This window comes from Phascolarctos cinereus, unplaced genomic scaffold (assembly GCF_003287225.1).
Source record: "Phascolarctos cinereus isolate Bilbo 61053 unplaced genomic scaffold, phaCin_HiC Scaffold_5;HRSCAF=322, whole genome shotgun sequence".
NCBI lineage: Eukaryota > Metazoa > Chordata > Mammalia > Diprotodontia > Phascolarctidae > Phascolarctos > Phascolarctos cinereus.
Window position 1 is genome coordinate 328,099,206 of NW_027555958.1, and position 10,658 is coordinate 328,109,863.

At 39.0% G+C, this 10,658-nt stretch overlaps 1 protein-coding gene across 1 annotated transcript; it reads left to right on the forward strand.

The window, feature by feature from the left end:
* The first annotated feature begins 284 nt into the window (after positions 1-284).
* Positions 285-1,220, forward strand: LOC110201869 (olfactory receptor 10J4-like). The gene has a single exon (XM_020977740.1). The coding sequence runs from the start codon at positions 285-287 to the stop codon at positions 1,218-1,220; it is 936 nt and encodes a 311-aa protein (XP_020833399.1).
* Positions 1,221-10,658: the final 9,438 nt, after the last annotated feature.

A 10,658-nucleotide genomic window follows, 5' to 3' on the forward strand; every position in this document is an offset into this window, starting at 1 on the left:
TGTGAGCCTTCTCCAATCGGTCATGGAGGTCCTAGTAGCCACTATGTATGTGTCCTAAAGGAGAAGACAAAGATAGTCAATTCCCATAATAAGGCCCTTGGCCAATGATCAGACAATAATGGCACTTGAAAAAATGGTATTACATAATAAATCTGAACATATCTCATCCTGTTGAGTCAGGTGCCCTGCCCCAGTGATGGCCATTTTATAAGTATGTTACTTCATGGTCAGACTCTCATTCCTCTCTACTTCCCATCCTCCTTTTCACCCACAGGATTTCCTCAATGCCAAGGGCAAACTTCACCACTATAAGTGAGTTTACCCTAGAGGGTTTCTCTAGCTTTGGATGGAAGCACCAGCTCATTCTCTTTGTGATTTTCCTCATCTTATACCTACTGACCTTGGCCAGCAATGCTCTCATCTTGACACTCATCTACCTCAATCGACAACTTCATACACCCATGTACTTCTTCTTGAGTGTGCTATCTATCTCAGAGACCTGCTATACTGTCGCTATCATACCACGCATGCTGACTGGACTCTTGCACCCATACCAACCTATTACCATCCCAGGTTGTGCCACACAGCTCTTCTTCTATCTTACCTTTGGTGTCAACAACTGCTTCCTTCTCACAGCCATGGGCTATGACCGCTATGTGGCCATCTGTAACCCCCTAAGGTACTCAGTCATCATGGGAAAGACAACATGTGCTCAGCTAGCAGGCGGGTCATGGAGCATGGGCCTTGGCACAGCCATCATTCAGGTGCCATCTGTGTTCAGCCTGCCTTTCTGTAATGTTAGCATCATTTCCCATTTCTTCTGTGATATCCGCCCACTGTTGAAACTTGCCTGTGCAGACACAACTATTAAAGAGCTTGTCACCTTGATCATCGGTTTGGGTGTTATTGTTCTGCCTATGGTCCTGGTCTTCATCTCCTATGTCCTCATTTTTTCCACCATCCTCAAGATTGCTTCTGCTGAGGGGCGATGGAAGGCTTTTGCTACCTGTGTCTCTCACCTCACTGTGGTCATCATCCACTATGGCTGTACTTCCTTTGTCTATCTCAAGCCCAAATCCCAGAATTCTCTGGAAGATAGACTTATCTCGGTGATTTACACTGTCATCACACCCTTGCTGAACCCTGTTGTGTATAGCCTGAGGAATAAGGAGATAAAAGATGCCTTACGTAGAGCCCTTGCCTGGAAACCCATCTCTTAGAAGTTGATTGCAAGTGAGTGTAAGATTGTAAGGCCAGTTGAATTCTTCTTTTTGCCATGGGAAGGATTAGTAATGGACTTTTCTCTAACTATTCTAGAATATCTGGTGTGATTATTTACAAAAAGGAAAACACACTGCTTCTCACCTTTCCTAAAGATGAATGACATCGTTACCTAGCATCACTGTACCTATGAAACCTCTGAAAGGTTTACCACTCAAACTTAGTATTTAGTGAAAAGAATGCTAGATGTGAAATAATGAGACAGGGGTTCAAATCTGGATTGAATCTTTATTAGCTTTGTAACTATGTTTCAGTCATGTCAGACTCTTTGTGATCTGGTGAACCATAGCACTCCAATACTGTCCATGGGGTTTTCTTGGGAAAGATATTGGAGTGGTTCGCCATTTCCTTCTCCAATAGATTAAGGCAAATAGAGGTTAAGTAACTTGTCCAGAGTCATATTGTGTCTGAGGCTGGATTTGAACTCAGGTCTTCTTGACTCGAGGCCCAGAGCTCTATCCACTAAACCACCTAGCTGCCTCTTGTGACCATGTACAGGTCACTTAATCTGAGTTTTAGTTTCCTCATCTGTATAATGGGGAATAATACTTGTACTATCTACCTCATTGGGTTGCTATGAGGAAAACACTTTCAAAAACTTAGAGTGACATACAAAGGTGAATTACTGCAGTTACTGCTGCTGCTGCTGCTGCTACTTCTACTATTACTACTATTACCACTACTACTACTACTACTACTACTACTACTACCATGACCACCACTACTATTGCTACTACTACTATCCAATTCATATTTCTGTCATTCATTCAACAACTGTCCAGCCTCCACCCTGGAATATTTCCCTTTCTGAAGTAGGCTCCCCTCTGTCAGGGTGTTTGTTTACAGGAAGATAATACCAATAAAGAGGAGGCCTAGAATCCAAACTTTAGTTCTATTGGTAGCTTCATTTCTGACATGAAGTATTTCCTAATTTCCACCACCACCACCCCTGCCCTTATCCCCAATGACTAGTGATTCTCCTCCCCATAAAAATGACCTATTTATTGGTTATATATTTTTATACTTATTTGTATATATGCTGTCTTCTCCAGTTGAATGTAAGCTTTTTGAGCAGTAACTATTTTAATTTTGTCTTTGTGACTCTTAGCACAATAACTGGCACATAGTAAGTGTTTAATGAATATTTGTTGATTGACATTAGAAAACCTCATGCCATCCCAAAGATATCTTCTCTGCCTGTAGAGTAGTTAAGGCAGTAGAGCTTTTAGGTCAAAGAAAAGGAAAGACCTTTAAATGCAAAAGAGGTAACCTTACAGAAGAGTACTATGCAGTTAAGTCTCCACTATCCCAGAATAAAAGGCTCTTAAGCAGTTGTTGAAGTAACTAGTGACAAGGTCTCTTTCTGGCTGCTATGATTCTAAGTCTCTAAAAGCTCTGCTTCTGCCATTTCACAATACATCACTCAGACTATGACTATCTATACTTATCCATGCTTACCCACTAGCAGGCTTCATCATAACCTTGCCATCATGACAGTCACTTCTGGCTGTCTACATTCCCTTGTATCTATGCCTAACTGACCAAAAACCCTAAGATTGTCTGATCTGAGGAGAAATATTATATTGGTGGGACTAGAAGTAACATCCTCATCACAGCTTCAGTCCACCACTAGTCTTAGAGAAAACTTCAAAGACAATATAGGGAAAAGGTAAGCTTGTTCTCCCTTCTATGTGTACCTGTGGTGATGTATTGTTGGCACCTTCCCAGATGTGATTTATTTGGGGGTTTTTAACTTGGTGTTTGTGTACTTGTTTTGTTTTTTAAATATTTTGCTCATTGTATTTTATTACTTCTATTTCCAAGTATAAGAAGTATTTTTATCAATCTGTCCCTCCCACTACTCCCCAGAGAACATTTTTTTTTTTTTGGCCTTTTGGTAACACAATCAGGGTTAAGTGACTTGCCCAAGGTCACACAAGTGGTGTTAAGTGTCTGAGGCTGGATTTGAACTCAGGTCCTCCTGATTCCAAGGCTGGAACTCTATCTACTGTGCTACCTAGCTACCCCTGCAAATTAATTTTTTTTAAATCTAAAAAACAAATTCCTCAACACATATCTACTTAGTTCAACAAAAGAAGTTAATATAGTTCATTTTCTTTGTAAGCCTTTGCATCTTATTTTATGCATTTAAAAGCATTTATTTCGAGAAAAGATCCATAGGCTTTGCCAGATTACTAAAAGATTCCATCTCAAAAACACACACACACACACACACACACATATACACACATGCACAGGTCAAGAACCCTCTGATTTAGAAGAACAGGTTAATGTGATGTCATATATTCCTAAAACTTCAAAACATGCTTGTCCTCAGTGCTAAAGAAGACGAAGTAGGTGCTTCAACAATTTCTTTAATGCCTTGCAACCTTCCTTTTCCCCTAGAAACTTTCTTTTCTCTGCCTCCTCCTCCATCTACCCATTAGCTGTCCAATGTCTCCACTCATATATGTCTTAGGGCAGAAAATTAACTTCTCCTTTCTCTCTCCAGATACCCTGTCCCTACTTAGCTCAATTTTACATTCTCTAGTCTATTTCTTACTCTGCATTTTCTTCCCATTATGCTCTCTGCAACCTTTTCTGGATTACTGACAAATTTCACTTCATTTTTTTTCATATTTTTTTCATCTTTCCATTCCCAGAAATCTGACTTTCTCCAGAAGATAACTATATTCTTGGTCATTCTCTCCAGTACTGATTTCTCCTACTCTCATATCTCCTGACATATTGGTCCAGGAAAGGAAATTACCACAATCCTTGCTCCCCACTCTCACTTTCAGACTCTATCTCTACTACCGTGACTCAGCAACCTTCTCCCCATGAGGTTCACTCCATTCATCTGTATCATCCAGTCTAAATCTTTGTTGCAGTGACAGGGCACTGTCTTTCCTTTCTGAAAGAGCTCATAGTCTCTCTTCAACCTAACACATGAAGTGGGTGCATCAATATATATGCAGATGTTCCCTCAAACAACCTCCTTAAATTTACCTCCTTAGCAACTTCCTTAAATTCTATTACCTACATGATTGCTACCCAGAGGGATAGCTATTGTTTGATCTCTATATCTCCAATAACTATGCCGCCTCCATAATTCTAAACTCTAAAAGTTCTCTTTCTGATCATTCATTCCTGTTTTTTCATCTCTCCCCTTTGCTTCACTCTCTTTTTGTTTATCTATTATTTATTTATTTTTAACATTCATTTAAAAGAATTGAATTCCAAATTTTTTCCCTCCCACCAGTCCCTTTCCCACCCACTGAGAAAGCAATTAACAAGATATCAATAGTATGTGTGAAATCATATTATCCATGTTACAAAAAAGCAAGAAAAATAAAGTTTATATATACATATATATATAATATATACATATGAATGTATAGGTATGCACATACATGGAAAAATACATACTTGCATGCATGCATACATACATACATACACTCCAATTTGTACTCAGAATTCTCTCTCTGGCGGTAGATAGCAGAATTTTTATCACAAATCATTTAGAATTTTCTTGGATCATTATCTTGATCAGAAAAGCCAAGTCTTTCACAGTTGATCATCATTACAATATTGCTGTTAATGTGTACAATGATTTCCTGGTTCTGCTCTCTTCACTTATGTGTCAGTTTATATAGGTCTTCCCAGGTTGTTCTGAAACCATTTCCCTCCCATCACTTTTATATCACAATAATATTCCATCACAAGCATATGCCACAGATTGTTTAGTGATTCTCCAATTGATGGGCATCCTCTCCGTTTTTAATTCTTTGCCACCATGAAATTTTTTTGGTTTAAATATTTTTTCACATATAGGTCTTTTTCTTTTTTCTCTGATCTTTTTGGAAATAGACCTAGTAATGGTATTGCTGAGTCTAAAGGTATGTACAGTTTTATAGCCCTTTGGGAATAGTTCTGAGTGGTAGTTGGACTAGTTCATAATTTGACCAACAATGTACTAGTGTCCATATTTTTGTACGTCCCTTCATTTTCTTTTTCTGTCATGTTAGCCAATCTGATAGGGGTGAGGTGGTATCTCAGAGTTGTTTTAATTTCATTTTTCTAATCAGTAGAAATGGACATTGAAAGAATCCATTCCAGAATTTTTTTTTCAGGAGATGATCAGTAGATGCTTTCTATTTCTATTTTACCCTCTGGTTATAGGATATCAGGGAAGTTTTTGTTTATAATTTCTTGAAATATGGTGCCTAGGCTCTTTTACATCATGCCTCTCAGGTAATCCAATAATTCTTAAGTTATCTTTTCTCAATCTATTTTCCAGGTCAGTTTTTTTCCAAAAGATATTTCACATTTTTCTTATTTTCATTGTTTTTACTGTGTTTTATTGTTTCTTGATGTCTCATGAACTCATTCATTTTTCTTTTTCTAATTCTTTTTTTTTTTAATTATTTTCTCCAGCGAATTTTGTGCCTCTTTTTCCATTTGGTCAATTCTGTTTTTTAAGGTGTTATTGTCTTCACTCTTTTATGCCTCTTTTATTAAGCTGCTAATTCTCTCTCTTTTTTTGTAATTTTCTTGCAATCCTCTTATTTCTTTTCTCAATTTTTCCTCTATCACTCATCTGTCTCTTTTTTAAAAACTCTTCCAGGAATTCTTCTTGGGCTTGGATTCAGTTTGCATTTCTTTTGAGGCTTTGCTTGTAGTTTTTCCACACTGTTGTCTTCTTCTGAGTTTGTCTTGGTTGTTGCCCCTGCCACCATAATTGCTTTTATGGTCAAGTTCTCTTTTTGATGTTTACTCATTTTCCCAGACTATTTCTTGATTTTGAACTTTAGGATACACTGGAGGTAGGGATACACTGTTCCAGGGTTCAGAATTTTTCATGCTGCTGTTTTCAGAAACAGTTCTGAGAGTCTGCAAGTCTTCTGTGATTCCAAGGTGGTGTGATCTGGGGAGAGGTGTGATCACTGCTCTCCTGGTCTGTGCTCTGCTCTTTACCCCGGAAGGGCACCTGTTTCCCTGCAGGCACAAGTGCTAGTGCTCTCTTGGCCCTGGAACTGTGACCAGGGCCCCAGATTTCCTGCAGCTGCAAGCACTCATGCTCCTCTTTGCCTTGTAACTGCAACCTAGAACTGCATATGGGCAATGCTACACAGTTCTGTACCCAGTGCCAGCTCAGGGTTCCCTATAATCTCTTTCTAACAAGTTTCCAGGTCTCCTACTGTCCCTGGCTTGAGAGATCTAAATGCTGCTACTACCACTATTGCAGCAGCCTTCAAGGACCAACCACTGTTGCTGCTAACACTTGCTCCAGACTAGTCCCCATCCTGGAATCACAGACATTTTCTGCTGACCTGTTAAGTTGTCTTGGGCAGGAAAAATGTTTCATCTCTCTCTTCTGTTGGTTCTTCCACTTCAGAATTCCTTTTGAGGAGTGATTTTAAAATTGATTTGGGGGGATATGAAGAAAGTTTGTCTGGGTTGCTGCCTCTACTCCGCCATCTTGGCTCCACCCTTTCTTCCTCGCTTTTAAACTTAATGTTCAACTTCACTGTGACCTATAGTTCCTCTTTCACTGTTTTCCCAGCTCATCACCCCTGCTGTGATTCTATTTTCCTTTCTTTGCAGTCTTGACTTTATAATTAGCCAGCTGAATTTATGTTCTGTGCTTTACTTTTGACTTCTTTTCTTCCTTGTCTTATTGCTCTTAATAGCCTTCAGTTGCATAACCCTGGATTACCCCCACCATTTTTATTCAGATGATTCCCAGGTCTATATATTGAGCTTTACTATCTCTCCTGAGCTCCAATCTCACATTACCAACTACCTTTCAACATCTTGATTTGGAAGGCTCAGAGGCATCTCAAACTCAACATATTTAAAATAGAACTTTTCTTTCCTTCAAACCCTCCCCTCTTCTGAACTTTCTCATTATTGTTAGGGTATCTCCATTTTTCCATTCATCCAGGCCCTCAACCTCACTCTAATTCACCCCAGATATCCAATCCTTTGCCCAGTCTTGTCATTTTTACTTTCACAACATCTCTTACACCCATCCATCAACCTAATTCAGTCCTATCACCTATGTTGACAAATTCAAATCCAAATAGAAACAGATTCATACAAGGCTCGTATTGACTTGGAAAACCACAAATTAACACTATTTATGTTGCATTAAATTTTTGTTTTGTTAAACATTTCCCAACTACATTTTAATCTAGTTCAGATCACATTCTAGAACTTCTCTCTGTAGCTTGTCAGCTGTAAGTTGAACACTTCTGACTTAAACTATTGCCATAGTCCTCTCTCTGGCTTCCTTGATTCAAGTCTCTCCCCATCCTAATCCATCCTCCATTCCGATGCCAAGGTTGTTTTTCTCAAATATAGTTCTGACCATGTCATCTCTTGCTCAGTGAACTCTAGTGGCCCCCATATTACCTTCAGGATCAAACATAAGCTCTTCTACGTTTCATTAAAAGTTCTCCATACCTTGGTACCATCCTACCTTTCTAGTCTTCTTACACTTTACTCCCCTCCACACACTCTTCTAGAGTCATGTTGGCTTACTTGCAGCTCCTTGAACACAACATTCCATCTTCTGTCTTCATGCCTTGATGCCAGATGGCCCCCATATCTGGAATGCTCTTTTTCCCTCACCTTTTCCTCTTAATTTCCCTGGCTTCTTGCAAGACTAAGCTCAAACGTCACCTTTTCAGGAGGCCTGTACTAGTCCCTCTAACTACTAGAGTATTTGTATCTGGGGTTACCTTCTATTTACTCTCTATATACTTTGTATGCAGCTAGTTATTTATACAGCTTCTGATTCATTAAAATGTAAGATCTTCACATTACCTGGCATAAAGTAAGAACTCTATAAATGCTTGTTGACTGACTAAATAGATTATTTTTATCTGTAATTTCTTTGATCTTATTGCAGAAGTTCATAAGCCATGCACAACAACAGAGATCAGGATGGCACAAAGCTAAGTAAGGTTTCTGATATGCTGAATAACTTGTGAAATGTGAAATGGAAAGAACTTGACAGATCATTTAGTCCAACCATCTCATTTTACAGAGAGGAAAATTGAGGTCTGGATTGGCTGAGTGACTTGTCCACCAACTAGTTGTAGAGCCTGGACTAAAACTCAGGTCTCCTGACTCCCAGTCCAATGGTGTATTCACTATACCACAGACATTTATTCAAAAATCTTTACCCCCAAAATATTTATTAGGCATATACTATATGATATACACTTTCTGGTTCTAGGTACCAAGGGATATAATTCTTTTCCTTAGGAGGAAAAGGACCTAAAACAGCTACAAAATTTTGGAGGATTCTGAAGCAAATATTTAATGACAAGAAATTCACAGGAATTGAAGAAGCAAAGCAAGGTAGTTGTTCTAAGGGCTTAACAAATACTTAAGGAGCTAGGAGATCTACAGAAACCAAGCAAAAAGTCCCAGCAGAAGTAACAGCTTGACCTGTCAAAGTCATCCTTTACAATAGCCCTGAGACTTTTCCACTTTGCCGTCTGTTTCCCGTAAACATCTGAAAAACAATGCAGGAGAAAACAGGTACAGCTGTGAAACGTAAAGCTACTGAGGGTGGGGGGAGAATTTATAAAATCTTTTAAAAATTTTGAGACATGGGTTCCAAGAGAGCCATAAATAGGGAGGGGTGACTCATCTTTGCCCTAGGGTGCCAAATTTAGAGGATGCTGACAGCACTTGCAGTCCTGCAGCAGCATAGATACAACAAAGCTTAGCACTTAGTTAGCAAGAATAATTAGCTAAAATAGGAAGCTACCAGATGGCACTTCCTCCCTCCCAAACCATACTGAGCTCCTATCCTCAACTACTCCACTCCCTACCTGCTTTGTAGTAGCTTTCAGTGTCCAGGCCTCTGCTGTTCCCTCCCACCACACACTCCAGGACTAAATTGGCCTTGATGGTTGCGTAGGGTACGCTCAGGTTACAGTTGATTTTCAGGGACATTTCATGACATGGTGCTTGCCATAGGCACTATTACTTCAATTTGCATTGTGGCATAGATGGCTTGTTGTACTAGTTATTGTGTACACCTAAATGGCTTCTGTGCACTAATTTTAACACAAGATTTAGAGGTAGAAAGAAATTTAGAAGTTATTTGGTCTTTTCTCAAATGCATGCAATTTTACTGAAGGTGAAACTAATTCTAAAAGAGGTAAAATAACTTGTGGTTCTTTGAAGAAGCATCATTACTACCCCTCCTCATCACAACCCTTGCCAAGCATTTTCTTCTCCAAGTCGATTTTTGTATGTCGTGGTCTCTAGTCCTTTCATGGTCCTGGTGAAGCTTTTGATGATATACTCCAAGCTGTCATTGTCCTTCCTAATGTAGCACCCAGAAATAAATGTGATAGTCTTTATGTGTTCTGGCCAGAACAGAGCAGAGCAGAACTATGACCTCCCTCATTTTAGAGACTCAGATGGATCTCTGATACCATTGATTTGGATATTCTCTGTAGTAATGCAGATATAATCCATCCATGTCTGCCCATCCTTGTATGATTCTAGTCCATGTCTTTTCATAAGTTTTCCACAACAATTCTGCTAAATATACTGAAGGCCTTCCTTGCTTTCTTCTGGCATAATGAGGATACTAGTAGAATACATGGACTATTCAACTATCGTCTCTTGCCCTCACCATGAGACCAACCTACCTTTTCTCTCTATCATACAATTCCCTGGTGACATCTTTTACTCTTCAAATTGTTTTTCATTGGTTATGTGTTGCAACCTGTTCAAACTTGCCCTACATCTCTCCATTGTCTTCTGTAAGAGATTTTTTAAAATAAAACTGTTGTATATTATGCCACTCTGTTGTCTAGCAACAGTAATGAATATTGATGTTAAAAAGATGGGCCTTTGTTTCCACTAGGAGCTTGACATTATTAAAAGAGCTTTACAGTTTCCTGAAGGCAATCCAATCTGCTCTCTAATTCCTGTTCCATTCTGGTCCCAGGTCACTGTTCATTTGTGCTATCTGTCCCATGTATGCATAATGATGGACAAGTTCTATAGGTTGTCTTTCCTCCCAAATATATGTATATTTGTGATCTTCACAATTGCCATTCTTTACTCATTTGGCCTTTCCTTGTCGACATTTAGGCCAAACTCATTTGAATGATTATTGATCTCTTTCAGAAGGTTGTTCAATATTCCACAGTTTAATGTAGCCAGTACAGTGTAATTTGTAAACAATAACATCTAGAGAACCTCACCACCCTTCAGGAATCCATCTTTAATTTGGGTTCATATTAGACATCCTCCATCACAATGGCAAACACTTTCATAATATCTCCCTGTTTTGTAATTCTTCTAGGGGTTAAGATCACTAGGTCTTTGAACAGGATTAT